Source organism: Vicia villosa, linkage group LG4 (genome assembly GCF_029867415.1).
Source record: "Vicia villosa cultivar HV-30 ecotype Madison, WI linkage group LG4, Vvil1.0, whole genome shotgun sequence".
NCBI classification, from domain to species: domain Eukaryota; kingdom Viridiplantae; phylum Streptophyta; class Magnoliopsida; order Fabales; family Fabaceae; genus Vicia; species Vicia villosa.
In genome coordinates this window covers 188,594,865-188,618,676 of record NC_081183.1, presented here as the reverse complement: position 1 = coordinate 188,618,676, position 23,812 = coordinate 188,594,865, and the positions used below count along the sequence as shown (strand labels likewise).

Genomic DNA, 23,812 nt, shown 5'->3' with positions numbered 1-23,812 from the left:
AGTATTTTGTTTAAATTCAATAAAAAAATGCATCTTCTTGAAAGTTTTGGGCTACAGACTGATTTGAGTCGAGTTTGCGGAGACTTGGGAAAAATTCACAAGATCGGTATCGTTCTAACACCGTAAGTCTCCTGCATACGGAAATTGATTTGAATTTTTTATTATGTTTTAGCCTTAATTTCTCATTCTTTGACAGCTCTTGAGTAGTTTATTTCAGCAGTCGGCACCATCTCTCACACACTTTACGCAGGAAGCCGATGAATATAAGTGAATGTTCCGAAAAGAAAAGAAAAAAAAAAGAGAAAAGAAAAAGGTAATACACCTTCTAAGTTTGGTGATCTTCACCCGGTCACTTAACCCAACGGTTGTGTAATCTTCAACAAAAAAAAAGTTTTCAAAACTCTTTGTTAGTTGGTTCAGCGGTTTCTGGTGTTGAACTTGGTAGGGAGGATTACGGTCCGATCCCCCGCAACTACATCTGAGTAAGCAAAGGGTTATGCCACACAAGTACCGGAACCCCGTGCAAAAGGATCAGAGTCACTAACCGGTTGTCCTGCTATAAGTGTGTGGAGATAACGGGCTTAATGTGATTGCGCCTGAATGAAAAAGAGCAAAAAGGATGAGTAAGTTAGGCTATGGTATAATAATATGATTTGAATTCGTTTGTGTATTTAGGAGGCTTATGTCTGCATATATGTGGTTAGTGTTCTTACGATGTCCTTAGTGTGTAAGATTAGTACCTGTCGATGCAAACTTACCCGAAGAAGATTTGTAGCCTAGGATGAGTAACTGTTGATGTATTTGTGTTTTCTTTATTTTGTTTTTTTCATTTTGCTCGGAGTGCAAAAGTTCAAGTGTGGGGGAATTTGATCAGTGCATTTTGATGCACATTCCTCTACGGTTGTACTTATACATTTCCATGGTTTGCTTGTCTTATTTTTGTATTTTATAATGTTTTTATATTTTAATTTATTTTTATTGTTATTTGATTTTCGTATTTAATTTTCAGCTTTAGCAGTCTGCACGGAAATGATCATATCTGGAGTTCCAGGAGTCCGATTGAGGCGTTCTAATAATCGACGGAAAGCTAAGAGAAAGAGCTACAATTCTTATGTTGGAGTCGAAGTCAGAATCGGATTGTAGAAGGGCTAGAATATTCGTTGAAGTTGCAGCACTAGTTTTAGTTAAGTTTCGGGTCAATTAGTTTTGGGTCTGGGTCGTATGTTTGACCCAGTTGGGTTGTAAAACGGGTTGTAATCTTTCCCCTTAGGGTAGCAGCCGCGGGATTGTTCAGAATCATCTCCCATTCACAAAAAACAAGGCTTGTACGAATTGATCCATGGCGAACTAATCCTTTCGAGTTAATCTTCCGTATTCAGGTTCCAAAACTATGAGATTAATATAATTTTGCATTATAATTCCAAATCCTTCAATTCTACTTTGTGTTTATCATTTGCTTAATCTGATTATTCGTAGAGTAGATTGTTTGGTTCGATTGATTTATGCTTTCCAATTTATTTGCGGTTTATCGTTGCTTAATCGTTAATCCGCTGTATGCTTAACCGAATGCTTAATTCGGCAAAAGGGAAATATAATTCTGATAATGTTGTCGCGCTTGTTGATTGATGTTATAATCGAACAGGAATGGAATCCGCTTAGGATAGTAAAATTATAATAATCGATGATTGGTAGAACTGAATCGGTAGATTGGCTTATCCCATAATCACTTATTTTCAAAACAGCTTATTTTCAGAATCACTTTTTTTTAAGAACTTTTTATAATTCGACCACCAAACCAACTCCCCCCCCCCAAATTCGATTTTACATTGGTTAATAAGAATAGGAATCCTTGAGAGACGATACTCGAGTTACCGTTACCGTCGTTACTACAGTTTTACAAATTAACTCGTTTTTGACCCGCGTGCGACAGCGGATCACATAATAAGACTGAAAATTAAAAAAATGATTACAATGAGGGTGATGAGCAAAATAAGAAAATCATCCATTTGAAAAAGAAATTGTAGGTAGATGTTTTGAGAATGATGTGAAAAATTATGAAAGGAGTTGAAGTATTTATAGAGGTAAAAATGGTCGTTATATTACCGTTGGTGAAAAGGAAAAAGAAAAAGGTTGATTAAAAGAATATTTAAACCAAAAATTAAGTGTGTAAAAAAAAATATGACTGTTATAAGTGTTGGAGATAAATATAATCTATAACATATAAGGTAAATGAACACATATGATAAAAATTAGTACATGCGTATGGGGTTTTAGACCTCCACGGAATATTAAAAGAATATTTACATATGAAGTCTCAGACTTCCATTGAATATATAAGTTAATATCTGCAAATGGGATTATGACCTCCACTGAAATATAAAAGTTAGTGTTTACATTAGGAATCTCAGACTTCCATTAAATATAAAAGTTAGTAACTGGATATGGGGTTTTTAAACCTCCACTAAATATAAAAGTTAGTAGCAACATATGGTGGTTTTTAAACCTCCACTAAATATAAAAGTTAGTAAATATATAAATATAAATGTTAGTAATGGTATATGGGGTTTTAAACCTCCATACAAAGTTTATAATAAAAATAGCCACACTAGTTATAAATCACTTGACTGGTTGCCAGTTTTCTATAACCGGGGCAAAATAAAAAAATAAAAAATAAAAAGATTAAAGTGATAAGTATAGAATATATACCTAGTGTAGTAAACACTTTTGATAGAAACGATCGTGCTGATAACGTGTTAAGAATAACTAGATATTGAACCTAACTTAAGTTGAGTTTATGAAGCCAACTATGAAAATGATGGAGGAAGTGGAATGAAACTTTTCTATCTTTCAAAGTAAAACTTAGTGTGTCTTTTACATTTACCAAAGAGGTGTATTTATACTAGTGGAGAAATTACTATTATAATTAGTATCATTATTCTATCTTTGACAAATTATACATCACCAATAATTTATCATTACTATTCTAAATTTGACTATTAGATAGAAATTTCTAAATAATAATAATAATATTCTTTATTATTATAACACTATATCTTTTTTAGTTCTGTCAATATTCCTTCTAGAACCATCGATCGAATTCAGTTAGAATTTGGAACAACCCAAACCCAGAAAGAAACCGATTGAGTTTGACGCAAACTGAAAAAAATGGTGAACTACATGCTGATGATCAGCGCTGAACTCGAGAATTTGACCAATCTTGAACCTCAAGGTGGCTGCGATGATCCCAATTTCCCCTATTTCTTCAAGGTACTACAATCTCTTTTTCATTTTCTTCAACATGCTTTTTTCTTCCTCTCTATTTTAATATTAATTTCTTTATCTTTGTGATGATGATGATAGTTGAAATGTGGAAGATGTGGTGAATTGAGCCAAAAAGAAACTTGCGTGTCGTTGAACGACACCGTTCCTCTTCCTGCTGGTAGGGGCACTACGCATCTTGTTCAAAAGGTAATTTAATCTTCAGCTACGCATTTCATCGAACAGATGGTAGGCCTTTGAACTATTACACTAGCAAGGCTTTATACTGTGGTTGTAGTTAACCTTCACAATCATAGTTACATATGTGTCCGTTTAAGAGACGTAATGAAGACAACTTATGCCATTGTTCATTAGTTGTTTATAAGTTTATTTTCATAAACTTTTGAGGATAGCTTATGAAGACAGCTTGTGGTTTTCAGAAAAACAATTTGACATTGTTATACTTTGTTATAGAGATAGCTTAAACATGAGCACTCGTATGATAACCGTTTATGCTAAAAGTGTTCAATTAAGCTGTTAATCCAAACAGGGTCTTATTTTAGTTGATAAGATCCCATAAGTTAGACCTAATCCAAAGCAGGCTGTTATCTTAGACATTAAACCTGTATTTACATTTTATTATCTTCCCTAACATGGATCATATAGAAACATGTGCATTCAGATAACTCCCCACTAAACTAACTTGTATATGCATGGTAGTTAAAAGGAAAGGCAGCATTATCCCAAATTTCCAATATATTATTTGCATACTTGATATTTATGGACCCATCACCAGATCCGATGACTTTTTTATCCCACTAGGTAGAATGAGTCTATTGCGGAAACACAGGAAATGCAACTCATGATTTGCATACAGTTGCTATAACTCAGTTTAGGTTTTTAGTTGTCTGACTTTTTATACTTAACATTATGACTGAGAAGAATTTTATTATGTCTGCTCTTGTACTGTTTGTGTTACATCAATATCATAGGAGGCACATTCTGGAAATGTTAATTAATTGCTGCATAATTTTAGAGTTAGTAATTAAACTCTAGTTTAATCGAAATAACTTGTTAGGTACAAAGTTGTTATTGAGTTTACCAAAGTTGTTAGGAAGTTAACTCGTTTGCCGTTATTCAGTTAACTATATATTGGGGATTAATCCCATTGTGTTATTCATTCTGAATTTTACTGTAGTTATTTTGACTAAACTATAGTTTAATTACTAACTATAAATGACACGTACTATTTTAATATATGTGGATATGGTAATATTTAACCTGTATGTATCTGCTGCTGATGGCTTCTTGACACCCTTTGTTTTGGTATACAGTGCAAGTTTTGTGGGAGGGAGAGCACTGTGACTATGATCCCAGGCAGAGGAAAACCACTCACCCAGGAAACAGCTGAATCAGGGAAGTTTTCCCCACTGATGTTATTTGACTGCAGGGGCTATGAACCCATAGAATTTGTATTCGGCACTGGATGGAAAGTTGAGTCGGTGAGTTTCTTTGTTATTTGTTTGATGTTTTCATTACTTTTGGCTTAATATCTTTGATATTCTCCTCTAATTGCTCCATGTTGCTGATTAAAATCTGGATATGGTAAATGGCTCATATACTCTATTTTCTTGTTGTATGTTTCATTTTCTTTTATTCCGTAATTGTTGCAGTAAGATGTTGACAACTAGATATGTATTCTCATTGGTATCAATTCTGTCTGAAAAGTTTACCTGCAAAACTCCAAACCTTGGAAGAATTTGATGTGATTAAATTCAAAGTCTTCTACTCTAAAATATGAGAAATTAAACCAATAATCAAACAAGAAGATGAGCAAGTTCAAAGTAATTTTCATTCTTCACAATTAAGTCTAAATTATTGTGAAATTTGTGAAATATGCAGTCCCTTTATGCTCTCTTGAATCAAGTTTCATGCTAACTATTGAGTATTAACCCTCCCGCTTCCTAGGGAAGAAGCCTTAATAGTCTAAAGTTTGGCCAAGAGATATGTAAAGTATGGTCAATCATTGTTAACTCATGTGCTCCAGATCGATTTGATCTTAACAACTTATTAACCACTTTAGCTCAATCACTTGTCAAATTTCATGCTATAGTTGTACTAAATGATTTCCCAACGTGAGGGAACCTATATTTTCCATCTTTAAGCACTTGCTTTCTTCTTTTGCATGTAATTTGCATCATTCTTCCTCCATCCTTTGTTTTGTCTTTGATACAGTCTCTAATTTCTAGGCATATTCACCTGCCTTCCATTTTCAATTTTGACGCACATGCTTCAGACGTTTTCTTTGCATTATTAAATTTTCACTTGTTTGTCCAATTTTCCTTTTTAATGCAAGCTGTATTTTGTAGCTGGAGGGAACAAAGTTTGAGAATGTTGACTTGTCAAGTGGAGATTTTGCTGAATATGATGAAAAGGGTGAGTGTCCAGTCATGATATCCAATCTTCAAGCTACTTTTGATGTGGTGAAGTAAAGAGAACTAGTTAGATGTTTGAATAATTCCTTGGTGTATAAATTGACTCTTCTCTTTTGGACAAATGTTTGTACTCTGAGGTACATCAGAACCAGACTGTAAACTTGTGGAATCCTCTTAATATTACACGGAAAAATCCTGTGATATTTCTTGGAGGGAATTAACTACTTCCAAAGGATTTTATCAAGTTCACTTTGCATTTCAATTTGAGATTTGCACTGTTGTTTCAAGAGACTAGTGTTTCCGAAAAGCAAGAGTTTTTAGCTTTTCTGAAATGTGGAGTATAGAGATAAAACTTGCGAATCATCCCTTAAATTATTTTGTTAAACAAATTTAGTACCAATCGAGTTTAATATGAAGTTTTAGATTTTAAAAAGTAAACGTAGATAACTTCCTTCTAATCTCAATTTTAATTCAAGTTTAAGATTCAGACCATTTAAATTTTAGTTTCTAAATTTCATAAAATGTTGTATCTAGATGTAGGTTCAACCATCTTATGGTGTACAACTAGGACTAGGATGTCTATGCAAATCGTAAACCACCTCATATCATACTCGGAAATTCAATTGCATACATTCAAAAGCAAATGCATCAATTTTCTCTCTTATGTTACATGGTATTATAGACCTACCAGGCTACCCCATGCCACCATTTTCACCAGTGAGTGCAACATAACTGCTGTCAGTAGCATAGCCGTTTACCTCTGATTTACCAAACATTACTTTCCAACTCAAGAATTATAAAAAATTGACGTGAGCGAGTTGAACCAATGATTAATGCAGCAAGTTGAACCAATGATTAATGCTCACAGCATGCAAAGATTTCTCTTCTTTCCTTAGATATCTCCACAGTCTCTTTCGACCACAAACAAATTATCAATAATTGAAAATCCTTTCTATTGTCCTTAGATTATATGGAAAGATTTCTCTTCTTTCCTTAGATATCTCCACAGTCTCTTTCGACCACAAACAAATTATCAATAATTGAAAATCCTTTCTATTGTCCTTAGATTATATAGGATCAATTGTTGTTGTCAGGATTTTAAATAACATTTTGTTTGCCAAGTAGTCTAGTGGTTGGAATTCATCTTTTAAAGATGAATAAGTAAAATGTCGTGGGTTCGAACTCGCACCTGACACTTATTGTCCATGCAGAGTTACTAACAGAGTTGACTTCAATCAACATTGTTTGGAACGACCGTAACTTCATTTTTGGTTGTTGAGTCCATCAATATGGGATCATATTCATGAACATTTTTCATAAGTGCATATATGCTCGTGCAAGATAAGTTAGGTCAAAATTGAGTCCCGACACACTCTGTGGCGAATCTATGTAGGACTACCTTCTTCAAATCATACTCTTAAATGAATTTTTTGGCGTCAATTGGTGATCGGCTTCTAGTGTTGTAATATATAGATGTGAATCTTGATGAATTACCATTAGATTTTAATTTGGGTATATCTGTAATTCAAAGTAAATTTGAATTTGTTCAACTAGAAGAGATTGGAGCAGATTGGAGCTTTTCTCCCTGCTCATGATATGCATCTTGACGAGCTAAAAAACTAATTTTTGTTAATACAACTTTGTTATGTATGTTATTGAAATTAAATTCAAATTTGTTCAACTAGAAGAGGTTGAAGCTTTTCTCATTGCTCATAAGATGCATCTTGACAAGTTCAAAAAACTCATTTTTGCTAATACAACTTCCATTAATCTTACTGTATCTAAGAGTCTTGTTGACTCCTCTAGTTTAAAAATCCCCCACTCTGTTGCCCATCCACTATAATTACACGATATAGGTTGCTTAAGTATGGTCTATTCTAGTTTTGGGCGTGGGTGGATGTGGTGGTTGTGGAGGCCTTGGACGTGATTCTGAAAATTTTAGTTAAATACAATGTCAAGTGTGCTTCAAAGTTTAATCACATAACTAACATGTGTTATCATCGTTTTAATAAACACTTTCACGCAACTATTTCAAATGATCGTGTTTTTTATGCTGATTCCATTGCATCCAACAATTTTCCCATGGCTACCTTAGCTCATGGTCTCGTCACCTAGCTTAGATCTATCCTTAGACTTATCATCACCCCTCTTATCCTTAGGCCTATCTCCACTTAAAGCTATGTTGAAAAACATTTCTTCTCCATCGAATCATTCATGGTTCACTGACTCAGAAGCCTCGTGCCATGTAACCAATAGTTTCCAAAACATTCTTCATCTAATAAATTTATTTACTACATCAGTTTTGTTGATGCAACCACTAGGTTGGCATGGATATGCCTTTTAAATAAAAAATTTGCCGCTTTCATTACCTTTAAACAATTTAAAACAATGGTTGAGGTATAATTTATCCTACTCATTAAATCCCTTCAAATTGACTAGGTATTCAGGCATCATTCATAGACTAATTTTCGCTAGCACACATCATTAAAATGGTGTAATATAGAGGAAACACAACCACATATTTGGCATGACTATTTTTAGCCATGCTTCTACTTCTCTTAAAATAGACCTAATTTATGGTGATTCAGGAAGCAGGTATCCAGGTTCAAATATAAAAGCATTGTTCTCACTAGTGTTGAGTCATCGTATCTCCAAACACTTCTACAGGAACTTAAAGTTCATGTTGTTCCTCGTCTCATCTTTTGTGACAATGAAAGTGTGGTTGTAATGTGTAATATCTTGGCTCGAAATATTGGATGGAGATCCACTTTGAAAAGTTGAGATATGAAAATAATTTATAGGTGTTGGAGATGAACCACAAAAAAAATTGAAAAATTCATGTTTGATTCGATTCAAGAGTATTTGGTGATTTGAGTCAAGTTAGCAAAGTAACGAGAAACAAGATCAACACTTAAAAGAGGAAAATCATTTTTGTGATTCAACTCACACATGGTTGCGATTCGAGTCAAACAATGGCTATGATTCGACTCAACTAAGACAATGCCTATAAAGGAATTTTTGATCCGGCTCAAGCATACATTATGATTCAACTCACAACTGCATGATTTGAATTAGAAGTTTTGTGTGACTTGACTCACAAGCTCTAGAGTCATATTGTTCTTTTATGCCTTGTTTGATTCGTCTCATTGATGTGTGTGATTCGAATCACACATCCAAATTCTCAAAAATCCAAGTTTTCAACTAAGTTTTGAGATTCCACCATTGACATAACTTTAATCAATTTAAATTATGGTTCTTGATCAATAAAACTCGACTAATTGACCTAAATCATGTGTTCATACTAAAACTCAAACACTTTGATTTATGCATGCTAAAACATGGATAAAAAACTCAATCCTAAGATATATGTAATTGAAGAAGAGACTCAAATATAAAATTAAATTCAAAGTAAATCTTAAGAGACAAACAACAAAACCACATGGATTTACCCCCTTAATGTATCAGAGACATGCAACTTCACTTGTGCCCCCAAACTTCTCTCAGAAGGTGTTGTCTTGGCTCAAGCCATTTTTTTGAAAATACAAAACTTCAGGCATTCTTTAGAGCCTCCTACCTTTAAAACTACTTTTGTAAAGTGGTCGATAGACGCCCACAAACTCTCATTCTTGACCTAGGTGATTTCGCTGAGTATGGTTGTTCTGGTAGGTTGTCTCTTCTACGCGGTGAAGCGAGTGGTGAATTTTTTGTACAAGTCGTTCCATGAATCTATGCTTGCACCAGGTAGAGACTTGAACCAAATACTTGTTAGAACAAGAATTGTTCTGATCAATATTCTTAGTTTTGATGATAACATTATATATGAATTTTGTATAAGACAATGTGGTACTCTAATCCTATGCATTTTCCATTTCAAGAAATATATAAAGAGTATGCACAATTGAGCGCAAGAAGCACTGACTCAGAAGGTTCAAGTATGCAACATCAGAACATGCTCTCGCAAGTCATCAGAAGATGGTCAAGCAGAATCAGAACATGGTCTATGAAGCATCAGAAGAACTTGAGTTCAGAAGCAGAAGCACTGAAGTTCTTATGGTATCACGCTAGAAGCACTTCAAAGTCAGAAGACAAGAAGATGCTCTGCACCAAGTTGAATGACTCTGATATTCAAACGTTGTATCTACAAAGATCATATCAGAAGCAAGTACAAGATGACAGGCTACGTTGACTGACAAAAGGAACGTTAGAAGCTATTAAAGACAAAGTCAGTTAAAGCAGGAAAAACAAGGCTCGAGGTAGTTGACAAAAGAGTGAAACATTAAATGCAATGCTGTACGGAACACGCAACGCATTAAATGCTCCCAACGGTCATCTTCTCAAAACGCCTATAAATAGTGACGTTCTGATCAGAAGCAAGGTTACCAATTACGAACCAATTACGAACCAATTACAACTCTTACACGAACAACTCTTGCAAACTTGCTGAAACGTTGTTGAATCAAAAGCTATCAAACTTCATCTTCAACCTCACATTACTTTTGTAATATCTTAGTGAGATTTAAGCTTAGAACTTAAGAGAAATATCACAATTGTGATTATAGCTTATTAAGAAGCATTGTAATACTCTTGTAAGAATTTGTTTTACATTAATTTGTAAAAGGTTCCTAGAGTGATCAAGGTATGATCAGAATACTCTAGAAGACTTAGAAGGTATCTAAGTGGAAAACTATTGTAATCAAGGTTGATTAGTTGATTAAATCCTCAAGTGAGGTAAATCACTCCAAGGGGGTGGACTGGAGTAGTTTCGTTAACAAGGAACCAGGATAAAAATCATTGTGCAATTGTTTTTGTCTTAAGAGTATTTAAAGATACACTTATTCAAACCCCCCCTTTCTAAGTGTTTTTCTATCCTTCAATACTAGCATATCCAGTTAGAGTTAGTGCAAAGAGCTTGCACTATTCAACGTTATCGGCATGATAGTAGTCTTGACAATACTCTACGCGTTGCAAATGATCATTCGTATCTCGCTTTTTCCGTTGTAGCTTTTGGATCTTTGAGGGCTTCTCTAGCGATTTCGATATTAGGCTATCCAAAATACATGCATAAATAGGGTGCTTTGTTCGTTCCTTGACCAAAGGTTGTTCCTCAGGTTCTTCTTCCTTCTGAGGGTGGCAGACCTCGGGAGGAGTGTGACTGCCTCTTCCTCTTTCAGGATTGTGAGGAAGAGTTTGGGGCCTCTGGCTTCTTCGGTAACATGGAGATATCATAGTAGAATTCTGACGAGATATCGACTGTTGGTTTCTCTGAGAAACAGCTGCTTGCACTATATTGCTCTTCGGATTTGCGCGATGCAAGATTTCTTCTACGCGATGGTGCAAATGAAGAATTCACAAGGACTTGGTCGTTACTATTTTAAGGGAGAGATAATGGATCTCTAGTAGCTCGAGCAGTTGGGGGGCATTTTGCATTGTGCATCGAAGAGAATAGCTCTAGAACGTGCAACTTCTAATGCATATAGTAGGATATTTGAGAAATGATACTAATTTTCAATAAAAAAATTAAGAATAGAGACATATTATTCGGATTTAAGAGATAAGAATTTATAGGTATAGGAAGCTTCAACTTAGTGGATCCGAGATATGAATGTTTGAATTTGAAAAACGCATTAATCAAATGTTGATTCCTAAAGACGGCGACATTATTCCTTGCATGAACCAAAATTGATTGGTGAACGTAAGAAGTGGAACGCAATGATGGACTAGAGTTTTGTGATATGGTGGAGGAGAGGGTTGACATAATGACATGTAAGGTTAGCACCGAAACGCCTAGATTAGTGTGAGAGTGAGATGTAACGGATGAGATTTGAATTCGAATTACCTAAGAAGCATATTTAAAAATAAGTATATTGTTAAAATAATTTTATAAGATTATGTCATATAACTATTTCTATAATAATTAGCATATTTAAAAATTTAAAATATAAATATTGTTTTAAAAATTAATAACAGCGCAAAAATTAACTTATATTACAAAATTATTTATCGTTTTTTTAAAACATAATTTCTATAGCATTACATATATTTGGTAAAAAGTTACTTTAAATGAAATAGAATTTTTAAATATTTTCTTATACAAATATAATTTCAATTTTTTTTCGCTAAACCATTTATAAATATTAAAATTTTAAATTTCAAATAAAATAATAATATCTAGAGTAAAAATACAAATATTGTCAAATAGATGATGAATCAAATCTTTAATAGAGTTTAAATGATATTTAATTACTATATAATAAATCTAGCAAAATATTGAAGATTTATTTGTTATACTATTTTTTAATAGGATTCTTATATTTGATAAATAAATATGCTTCTTTTTTTGAAAGAAAACTATAAATAAATATGCTTTAAATATGATTCTTATAAAAAAATTTAAATATGTTTTTTATAGCATACATATATTGGGTAAAAATAGCTTTGAATAGATTCTCATTAAAATCTGATTTAAATATTTCCATCTTTTTGATATGCTTTTGTTTTTTTTTTAAATTTAAAAATTATTAAAAGTTAATTTGGAAAGAAAACTTTAAGTAAAAATGTTAATATATTTTTTTAAAGATGAAGGATATATTTAGTCCAAGAGTAATTGTATAAGACTTACTCCAAATCTTAACCTTTGATTTTTATTAATATAACGGCTTTAATTGATCATTTAACCTAATTGTTTTTGGAAATATTTTTTATGTTAAAAATTAATTAAAGCCATTAGATTTATGATAATCAATGGTTAATATTTGGAGTAAATCTTCAATACTTACTCTTGGAGTAAATATAACATTCTTCTTTTTAAAATATGTTTTCTATAGCATACATATATTTTGTAAATAAATAAATTCTTTAAATAGATTCTCATTAAAATTTGATTTAAAGATTTCCATCTTTTTGTTATGTTTTTTTTAAAATTAAAATATATTAAAAGTTAATTTTGAAAGAAAAATTTAAATAAAAATGTTATATATTTTTATTGTGTGTATTCAATATATTGAATATAAAATGTTTTTATAATTGCAAATCTTAACCGGTATTTCCGGGACACTGGTTTACATGACTCTTTTTTAAAATATGTTTTTATAGATTATAAATATTTGGTAAATAAAATAATTTAAAATAATTTTTTTTATTTAAATAGATTCTTATTTAAATATTTGCATCTTTTTGTTATGCTTTTTTTAAAAAAAAATTAAAAATTATTAAAAGTTAATTTGGAAAGAAAACTTTAAATAAAAATTTATATAACTTTTTTAAGAGTGAAGATACATTTTGGTCCCTCACAAATATTATACTAGCCAAATTAGTCCCTCACCAAAAAATAGACCCGACTTAATTTTTTACAAAATTTAATCACATCTCAATTTTAAATAATTATGAATTAATATCTAAAAAGTAAAAATTGTTTCTTATAAATAATCGAACCCAAGGTCTTTAAAATATATCTATGTATGTTTACCACTAGGGCAATGTACATTCATAACAAGTAATTTCCATGATTTCTACAAATATTAATAAATTATGTTCATAAATTTTTACCTATGAAGTCTCAAACCCAAGTCCCTCCAGGTTAATTAATATTCACTTTATAACCAAGCAAATCATGTTAATAAAGTGACTATCATTTACAACTAGACAAATCAATTTCTATTATCAGTAAAGTGACTATCATTTACAATTAGACAAAACAATTTCTATGGTTAATAAAGTGATTATCATTTACAACTAGACAAATCAATTTATATTGTTAGGAAAATGACTATCATTTACAATTAAGCAAATTAATTTCTATTGCTAATAAAGTGATTATCATTTACAACTAGACAAATCAATTTATAAGATTAGTAAAGTAATTATCAATAACAACTAGACAAATCAATTTCTATTGTTAGTAAAGTGACTATCATTTACAAATAGACAAATCAATTTCTATGGTAGTAAATTGAGTATCATTTATATATATATTTTTAGGGTTAATAGTCATTTACTCTTGTAATATAGACGTGTTTTGATTTACGCCCTTAAAAAAAATTTAAAAAAAAAACTTCCTTGAAATATTAAAATTCTAAGTCTTTTGTACCTCAGATCGAAAAACTACCCGTGTAAAAGTTTTTTTTGTTATTTACCACCTTGATTTTTACACGCTTAGCGGTATCCCAAAATTATAGGGGATATTTAAAAAAAATTAAAGGGGTAAATTAAAACACGTCTATATTGCAGGGGTAAATCACTATTAATCTTATTTTTGAAATATCTCTTTTATAGTATACTCCCTCCGGCCCTGAATTATAAGGAAATATTCTCTTTTTAGGTTCATTGAGTAATGAATTTATCTGGTCTATATAAAAGATCAGATACATTTATTATTCAATGAACCTAAAAAAAAATATTTGCTTATATTCAGTGAACCTAAAAAAAAAATATTTGCTTATAATAATAGACAGAGGGAGTACATATATTTGTTATAGAAGAAAACTTTAAATAAAAATGTTATATATTTTTTAAAATATGTTTTTATAGCATAAATATATTTGATAAAGAAAAAAACTTTAAATAATTATTTTTAAAATAGATTCTCATTTAAATATTTCCATCTTTTTATTATACATTTTAAAAAAAAATTAAAAAGTATTAAAAGTTAATTTGAAAAGAAAACTTTAAATAAAAGTGTTATATGTTTTTTATGGCATACATATATTTGGTATAGAAAAATATTTCTTTGTTATAGATTTTTTAAAATATGAATTAATAGCATAACATTTTTGGTAAGGAAAAAAACTTTAAATAAAAAATAAATTTAAATAGATTCTCATAGAAATTTGGTTTAATTTTAAAGGTTAAAGATAGTGCCCCGTCAGTATAAAACAAATTTACAAATACAACCAATAGAAATTCTTATATTTGCCATATTATTTTAATATTTTAAAAATAAAATTGGAATTTATTGTGATGTATACCCCTCGATAGTGTAAACATATCTCAGTAGCATTTCCTTTTTGCTCTTAATTTTACTATATCAAATTTATGTAATTTTATTATTTTCTTATTAATTATTTTATTCATCTGTGTTTTTTATTCTACAAAAACACTCAATACGAGGTGGAGTGCAAGCACTCAAAAAACATAACCGGCCGCTGACCGTGTGCACGACAAAGCACCAACGTTGTTTCCTCAAAATTTCATTCATCATCAATTGTCTCAAAAATCAATCTTTTTTTTATCATGTAAAAATTAAGTTACATGTGACAATTCAGTTTCTCTTCTTCTTCTCTGACTTTTCTCAAATCACTGTTCCTGTACCATACCATTCAACCCCTCTCATCAACACTATCTCTAATTTGCGATAAGATCCAAAAAAAAAAAAACACCCTTTATCTTCTATTCTTCAGTAAAGTCTCCATTTTGTTAAGACCCATGTTCCATAATCGTGTTCTTACCAACCTCACATATTCAAAAGTTGACTCAACTTCAATTTAGATCCATAGCGTAGAGGGTGTTTTTTTATTGTAAATTTCATATTTTTGAGTGTTTTAAGCAAGATGCAATCGAGGGGTGTGGCATCTGAAGAAGGAAAATCAAGAGGGTTATCACTAGGATCAATGCGTTTATTTGTTGTTTTCATTGCTCTGTGTGTTGTGTTTTCTGTGATAAGCATATATACTATTAAGCATTTTGGAATTAAGAGTGTGGTTACTACAATGAGTTCAACTTTTCAGCCATGTGTTGAGGAACATGGTGGTTTGGAACAATGGATTAAACCTCCTTCAAATCTGATCCATAATATGAGTGATAGTGAACTTCTTTGGAGAGCTTCTTTGGTTCCTAAGATTAAAAATTACCCTTTTCGAAGAGTTCCAAAGATTGCTTTTATGTTCCTTACTAAAGGACCATTGCCTCTTGCACCTCTTTGGGAGAGGTTTCTCAAAGGGCATCAGAGTCTTTATACTATTTATATTCATCCTTTTCCTTCTTATCAAGCTCACTTTCCTCCTTCATCTGCTTTCTATAAGAGGCAAATCCCTAGTCAGGTATGTAGATTTCGATCTTATGCCATTGTTTTATTTGTGAAACTTTATTTGTAGATGCTTTACTTGATCTGAAGTTAATACTAATAGTGCTCAATTTGTGCTAGTTTAGTTGTTTACAATGTGAATCTGATATTCACATGTTGTGTCTTTTTATTTGGTACTGTTTATGCTTGTTTTAAGATTCAGATGTGAATTTTTGTGGTTATTGATTGTGGCTGATATGCAGTTTATTATGGTTGTATCTTACTTTCTGATTTCTGTTCTGGTTGTCATGTTGATTTTTTGGTCATTGTTACTTGGTTGATGCACCGCGGTACTAGAACTAAGGAAGAGGCTGATGGGGGTATTCAACACATTAGAAGAACTCTGAACTGAACTTAGAAAATAAACACGCTTTTGAGTTGTGCGTTCATGAGTGGAAGCATAGTAATGTGTTGGCATACGACCTAATTACGTGTTCTTAGTTAGTAGTTGTATGTTCAGAATTGTCTGTTTTCATTATGGTCTGCATAAATCTTATGCAAAGTTTTGTGTTGTCAATTGCAAATCACAAAAAATAGAGGTTTGTTTGAATTCTGCTACGCTACAATGCTATAGCATCACTGTAGTTTCTACCAAACAACACTTTATATTGAATAGCGTATTGCAGAATATTACCGGTTTGTTTAAATTCCACTATGCTATAGTACTATAGTGCCTGCTATAGCCGCTATTTGACAAGACTATCCTTGATATCTTGTTAAAGTGATTATTCCCTTAATGATATAACTCAGAAAATTAGGTAGCAGAATGTTTATTATTGAACTGGAAATTGGTGAGGTCAAGGATCTACAATGGTGGAAAAAGAAAAATAGAATGTAAACCAGAGTTCTATGAACTCCTTAGCCAGAGAGAAATATGTCTTCACAGACTCTAACAACTTTTCCGCCTCTGTCTCTCCTAAAACAGAAATTTCCTTTCTAACAGAATATTGCCACGTCATTCCTATTTCCTTCTACTAGGCTAAGGCCCAGATCCAGGATCCTATCACTAAGCTTAGGTTAAGTAAGCTTTCAATTGCGTTGGTTTATGTTGTTGAGGGATTTAGAGTTAGTTAATGCTTGTAGGTTATAAATTAGAATTGGTTTATGTTAGTTGTGACGGATTTAGAGTTAGTTAATGCTTGTAGGTTAGAAATTAGAATTCAATAGAGTTTGGTAGAGACGGGCTACAAAGATTTAGGGATCGAAGTTTAGGTGGCATGGTTGTCAAAACTCTTAACTCAGAACCACTTTAGACTCTACTTATTAAAATCAAGCTAACTAGCTTATAAGTATCATTAGGAAGGAGTAGACGCACATATTAAAGGGAATAGTTTTGATGCACGGTTAGTATAAAACATTTTACACAGTCAAAGTCAACCAATCACAAACCATCATTTGTATGACTTTAAGTTAGATATGAGGAGAGTCAAACATTCTTAAAGATCGAACGGTTATAAATTATAATTGATTTTGATTATTGACAGAGTAAAAAAATCTTTACTCTGTTGGTGCTTATGAAACATTGTCAAGTGAGAACAATTGAACAAGTTTTTGACATAATGGTAATTTTCCCTTGAAATGACAATTGCTTCAATTTTTTTTTACTTTATTAAAAGGCAAAAATGCAATAGCTAAACGATAAGGTTCCATAGTGCACTAAATATTAATCTCACAGTTTAAGCACTTGACTCCACCGGTGCTGCAACTTCGGATCTTAGTGTGGGTACTTTAGGGGTTTTGCTATAAAAATAGACGAAAACCTTTGAAATAGAAAATATTTAAGAGAGGGATAAGTAAAATGTTGTAGAGGAATGTAGATAAGATTTGTGTGAGAGCATCCAAATCCCTAATTGTCACTGCATCTATTTCTCTCTCTGGCGACCTCACTGCCATCTCAGCGCTTCTCTCGCTGCATCTACTTCTCTCTCCGGCAACCTTATACAAATGATAAGCTGTACAAAAAACTTTAGAATAATGATTAGTAATTATTACTACGTACTAAGTTGGAATGTTGAATATTTACTGTGCACATGGTAAGTTGTGCTTAGAGTATGAAATTGTTATATACTTTATTTTTGTATCAAGTGAATTTAAATGTTGAATATGAGAGTCAAGTTTACATAGACCCTTGAGTTTTACAACTTTAGATTAGGTGTATTTTCTTTTGTTGAGATTTGTTTTGGTCCTAACCTGGTTCATCACTTATCCAGCCTAAGGTATATCTCATCAATAAAATCATAAATGCACCCAACAAACCATGGGAACCTCACCTCACCCAAGGGCAGTGTTATCAAATATTCGCCATGGCGTTGCTATGGTGAGTATACGTGGGGTTTTTTGGGCTCTCCGCAATGGTAAATATTAGCGATATTGCGGGTTTTTCCGCTATAACGGCACCGCCATCCACCGTCAACAACGCTGCCCAAGGGAACCCCACCTCACCCACCGTCTTTCCCATTCTGCCGACATTGTGCTGCACCTTATGCGCCCAGCCTGTTACCTTCTCTCCAAACCATGTAACCAAGTAGCTTTACATCAGACTAAGGCCTCCTTCGATTTTGCTTTTCACAAGTTTGATAATTTGGGACACAAATAGAGGTAGAGGGGGCACCAATGGGGGAAAGGAGAATGGCTTCACATTGGCCGGTTATTGCCATATCGTCCATGTAATGTGGTCGTGACAGAATGGCGTGAAATATTCTCGCCTTAGCAATATTCAACAGGACGAGTTGGCACCTACATGCACCGGCGCAGTAGAGCTCTTCGCGCATAGTAGCTACTGCTACCTCCTCTTTCGTTTTCCGCCTGCGTCTGATATCTTATTCCACTTTTTTATTTACTGCACTTTGTCAGTTTTTCAAAATTATTTATCTTGTTTAGTTTTCAATGTTATATATTCCTTTGTTTGAACCTTTATTTTCATCGAAACATTGAAAATACATCAAAGCCTATAAAAATAGTTTTCATCTGAACATGAAAGTTTTTTATGCACAAGTTTCATTATTCACTCATCCGATTACGAACTTTGCTGTTTCTTATGCAGATTGCCGAGTGGGGAAGAATGAGCATGTGCGACGCGGAAAGAAGACTACTTGCCAATGCATTACTCGACATCTCCAACGAATGGTTTATCCTATTGTCTGAATCATGTATCCCTCTTTACAAATTTAGCACAGTCTACAACTACTTGTGGAAATCCAAATTCAGCTTCGTCGGAGCATTTGACGATCCCGGGCCATACGGAAGAGGACGCTACAACCCAAACATGGCTCCTCTAGTAGAAATTACAAAATGGCGGAAAGGCTCTCAATGGTTCGAAGTAAACCGAAAGCTCGCCGTCAACATTGTTGAAGACACCGCTTTTTATCCCAAGTTCGAACAATACTGTAGACCAGCATGTTACGTCGACGAGCACTATTTTCCAACCATGTTAACAATTCAAGCAGGGAGCGCGTTGGCGAACCGAAGCATAACTTGGGTGGACTGGTCGAGAGGTGGGCCCCACCCGGCTACATTCGGAAAAGCGGATATTACAAAGGAGTTTTTCAGTAGAGTTCTTGGAGATCAAAAATGCTTATATAATAATAGAAACTCTTCGGTTTGTGTTCTTTTTGCTAGAAAATTTGCTCCTAGTGCTTTGGAACCTTTGTTAGATATGGTGAAGTCAAAAGTCTTGGACTTCTGATAAACATATAGATGTAGAATAAAAGTATTTAGAAAAACTAGAAATTTTGTTGTATGGCATGCATGACATGGTGATTGCTTCATTGATGATGAGTGCTACATGATGGTAGTGAGTGATGACCTCAATTTTCATAATTTTTTAGCCATTTTTGAGTGTACAAAGGAACTTATTGGATCATACACATTTGTTTCATTGATTGTTTGGATCTTTATGTTTAACCTTTTCTTCACTTTCCTAATATACTTTCATTAATTATTTAAATTTTAGTAATCTACTTGATTAAAATAAATGAATATTTCTATTGAGCTGAGAGGTTTCTATCATTAGGCACTACAATTTCTGACATATTTTTCTTCTTCAAATCAATTGAATCAAACAATGTAAGGTACATATATTTTATAAATGGGGGAAGAACGAGTCTCTATATACCTATGTCCTAGCTAAGCAGTTGAAATGAAATATGTTCTCGGACCAAAAATTGCCCTATGGATCACGGCTACAAATACCCTAACCCCTAGGATTAGGAGAGGACATTCACTATTACATATTATACATACAAAAACTCTTTTGCATTCTCTTACGTTGGAGGATTCATCACCTAATTGTGTTTTTCACAGGCACAATTGGCATCTACTGTGGGACATCACTAAAACTAATCTAGTATGCAATATCACCTCACTTTTGGTCGCTTCAGTCATCATTCTCACAGTGGTGACACATTGAGGCACCACAACAGCCAGCAATAGTAATAGCGGCGATAACAAAGCAAAAATAAAGATGCGAGCCACTATGGAGGAGTAGCGTCGCTCCAACCAAATGCCAGAAGACATTGTTTTAACTCTTCAGCAATGATATCGCGAGAACAATTGGCAAAAAAAAAGACGAGATCCTAGATTCCTGTCCACTCTTTGATGAAATTTGAGGCACTCAAGTGTCAAGTAACTTCAAACCACTATCATTGGTGACGTTTGACGGAAATAGGGACCCCTAAGAGCTCATCGTTGCCATCAACACTCAAATGATAATAATTGGCACCAATGATTTCTTGAAGTGCAAGCTCAAATATAGTACTTTCAAGGAGGCAACTATGACGTAGTATATGAACCTCCCCCACCTCTCAATGACAAGCTATCAGGAGTTCGACGAGGAAGCACCAGCAGGTGTCCATAACCAGCTTATTTAATGTTCGCCAAGGGCACTCTAAGTCCCTTAGGGAATACCTCACTTGATTCAGTGAGGTCACAATAAAAGTAACATATCTAAACCAAGAAATATTTGTGGGAGCATTCTAAAATGGTTTAAAGGCACAATTCAACGAGTATCTCACCTAGAAACTTGTCACATTCGTGGTTGAAATTATGGCACGGGATTAATATTATATCAATGGTGAAGAAAGCAACGCAGGAAAAGAAATCCAGTGATGTCAAGGAGTTCAGAAGCCCTAAATCAGAAAAAGATAAATAATCATAAGGAAGAAAATAGGACAAGTCGATATGTAATACAATCAATACTATTGTTGGAGGATTTTCTGGTGGTAGGGAGTCATTTCCACCCAAAGAAGATATGTCATCTAGGTCATGGCTGTTGAAGACTCACCTCCTATAAAAAATCAATTCAAGAGCCTAAAATCACTCTTTCTTGCAAAGACGTTACATGGATCTTTTCCCGCTAAGAGGACCCTATGGTTATAAACATCCATTGTCCAACTTGAAGGAGAAGCAAGACTTGATAAACCCTAAAAGCTCAATTGACGTCTTCTATTATGACGCCATTAAAGGGCTAAGTCTGGATCTAGAAGATGTGCGGTCATTCAGCGGATCACCAGGCAGTTTATTAGGCGAACAAGTGCTAATGAATGGTTACATTACCCTTAAAATAATATTCAGGTTGGAAGAGAACACAAAGAAGATCAAAGTGGAATACCTTGTCGTCGACACCCCCCTCATCCTACCACATTATTACCTTGAAGTCGCTATGTCAACACTCTATTTGAGCATGAAGTATTTGCTAAAAGAAAAGTGCATTGATGTGGTTCATGGAGATCATGAAACCGCTCACAAGTGTTATCGAAACAACTTAAGAATTAAGAGGGCAACAATGACCGCATATGCTGTTTCTAGAGGTGGGGCCATCCAACCACATTTGGAAATAGAAATATTAGAAATGAGTTTTTCAATACAGTTTTTGAGGAAAAAATACATATATAATAATAGAAAATCTTCTGTTTGTATTTTTTTCTACAAGAAAAATTTGCTCCTAATGATTTGGAATATTTGTTAAATATGGTGAATTCTAAAGTCTTATAGCATATTTGGATTGGTTTTTAGAAGATCCAGAATCAATTCTAGAGGTGTAGAATTGATTTTGGATGATTTTGAGATGTTTGTTTTATTAAAAGTAGAATTGATTCTGCCTCCAAAATTGATTCTACTTGAAGCTGAAATTTGTAGCTTTTACTTCCAGAATTGATTTTGGGTGATTTTTATACTGAAATTTATACTCACATTTAAATAAATGTATCCAAACATAAATCAATTATCCTAACTCAATTATATTAAAATCAACTCTGTCAAACTCAATTATGGTAAAATCAACTATCTTCACCTTAAATCCAAACACTATTACATTTTTACATTTTCTATGGATAGTATATGAAAATGTAAATGTAGGGGTAGAATAAAAGTATTTAGGAAAACTAGAAAATTTGTTGTATGGCAGGACATTATAATTGCCTCATTCGAGTGCTAGATGATGGCAGTGATGACATCCATAGTTTCATTAACTGTTTGGATCTATAGTTTTAATCTTTTCTTCACTTTCTTAGTATTAATTTTTGAGAAATATTTACATGAAAACGAATTTAAATTCATATTTTTAGGAACAACCAGTAAAAAGAGAAAAAATATTTAATTGATTTAAAATTTAATTTAATTTTAATTAAAATCATAAGGTGGTTGTGATAATGGAGGAGATAAACAATTTTATATTTATTTTTTAACTAATAAAAAAATTATAATTAGTTGTGTGTAAGATTACGTGATATGTTTGTGTCTACCTAAGTATTTTTTTTAATTTTTTAAATATACTTTACGGAAGATCACTGTTTTTTTTATTTTATTTTGTAGATTAATTTAATTAATTAATTAAAATAAAATATTAAAATTTATTATATAAAATTATTATTATATTTAATTAAAAAGAATACATATTCATATTGGGCTTTATGGTTGAATAGCCCATAATAGATTGAACTATTCTTTTAGTTAACCTCATGAAAAGTTCTACATTTATATATCCTAACTATTTTATTATATCACACTAATTCTAGTAGGATCAACCATCAACAAAAGTACTACATCAACAATCCAAAAGCATTTAGATGGGATGACAGATGTACTTTTTATCTTAATCAAAGGTTTTGGATTCGAATTTAACTCGGGGCGCGCATTAGTATTAAATTTCTTAGAAAGGGTTTGCTGTCTGTTATGGTCCTACATGAGTCTAGAAATTAGTCTCTGCAGTTGCTCGCAGAAGATATCCGATTTATAAAAAACACTACATTAACAAAAACACTACAATTTCTCACATATTTTCAGTCTTCAAATCAATTGAAACAATTATGAAAGGTACGCCTATTTTGTTTAATATCATGTACAGTATAGTCACTGAGTTTCTATTTGTAATTTTGGACCACTGATTTTTTTATTCTTCATTAAAGATGAATGTACACCGTCCAAAAAATATAAGATTTTAATTCGTATACATCTTTAACCTCGTCTATTGTAAATATGTTTGTGGAATAATTATTTTTGTAAAAAAAAATTTTATACAGGGGAAGGCTTAAAAGCCCGGAAAAAAAAGAAAGAAATTAAACACGGAGGAATTCTTGCATAGAAACAACCATAAATCCACATTATTTAATTTTTAATTTCCTTTTTATTTAGATTTATGGGTGGTTGTGATTATGAAGGAGAGAGAAAATTTTATATTTGTTTTTTAATTAATTAAAATTTTTTGATTGGTTGTGTGTAAGAGAACTTCTTATGTCTGTGTCTACCTAAGAATTTTCCTTAAACATGAAAAATCAGGGGGCAAAGATTCCCAAGCTAAATCTAAGGTAAAAGTTGGGAGAATCTTCAATGAAAAACTTTCATACATCACGATGCCCAGGTCATGTTGAAGATTAAAATTAGCCAAAGCATTGACGCTTCTATTTGCTTCTCTGAAAATATGGTTGGTTCTAACTTCCCATTCCTAGTTGAGAAGCAACAAACCGGTTGCAGCATTAACTTAGCTGCTTGAAACTTGTGAGATTATTCTTGTTAATAGCCTCATATATCTCCTGACTATTCAATTGCAGTTCAACTTTCTTATGAC

The 23,812-nt window shown here is 32.6% G+C and overlaps 2 protein-coding genes across 2 annotated transcripts; both read left to right on the top strand.

Annotated features, from left to right (window-relative positions):
- Positions 1–3,060: 3,060 nt before the first annotated feature.
- Positions 3,061–5,955, top strand: LOC131600575 (uncharacterized). Its single transcript, XM_058872717.1, has 4 exons — positions 3,061–3,267; positions 3,361–3,468; positions 4,593–4,760; positions 5,628–5,955. Exons 1-4 carry the CDS (start codon positions 3,166–3,168, stop codon positions 5,748–5,750), a joined length of 501 nt encoding a protein of 166 aa, XP_058728700.1. The 5' UTR covers positions 3,061–3,165; the 3' UTR covers positions 5,751–5,955.
- An 8,843-nt stretch (positions 5,956–14,798) lies between these two features.
- LOC131596441 (glycosyltransferase BC10-like) lies at positions 14,799–19,733 on the top strand. The gene is made up of 2 exons (XM_058869090.1): positions 14,799–15,727; positions 18,794–19,733. The coding sequence occupies exons 1-2, from the start codon at positions 15,239–15,241 to the stop codon at positions 19,433–19,435; spliced, it is 1,131 nt and encodes a 376-aa protein (XP_058725073.1). The 5' UTR covers positions 14,799–15,238; the 3' UTR covers positions 19,436–19,733.
- The last annotated feature ends 4,079 nt before the right edge of the window (positions 19,734–23,812 follow it).

Coding starts and splice junctions, on each gene's coding strand:
- LOC131600575 (XM_058872717.1), top strand. CDS start 3,166: ATGGTGAACTACATGCTGATGATCAGCGCTGAACTCGAGAATTTGACC. Junction 3,469..4,592: donor CTACGCATCTTGTTCAAAAG/GTAATTTAATCT, acceptor TTTGGTATACAG/TGCAAGTTTTGTGGGAGGGA. Junction 4,761..5,627: donor CTGGATGGAAAGTTGAGTCG/GTGAGTTTCTTT, acceptor TGTATTTTGTAG/CTGGAGGGAACAAAGTTTGA.
- LOC131596441 (XM_058869090.1), top strand. CDS start 15,239: ATGCAATCGAGGGGTGTGGCATCTGAAGAAGGAAAATCAAGAGGGTTA. Junction 15,728..18,793: donor AGAGGCAAATCCCTAGTCAG/GTATGTAGATTT, acceptor TTTCTTATGCAG/ATTGCCGAGTGGGGAAGAAT.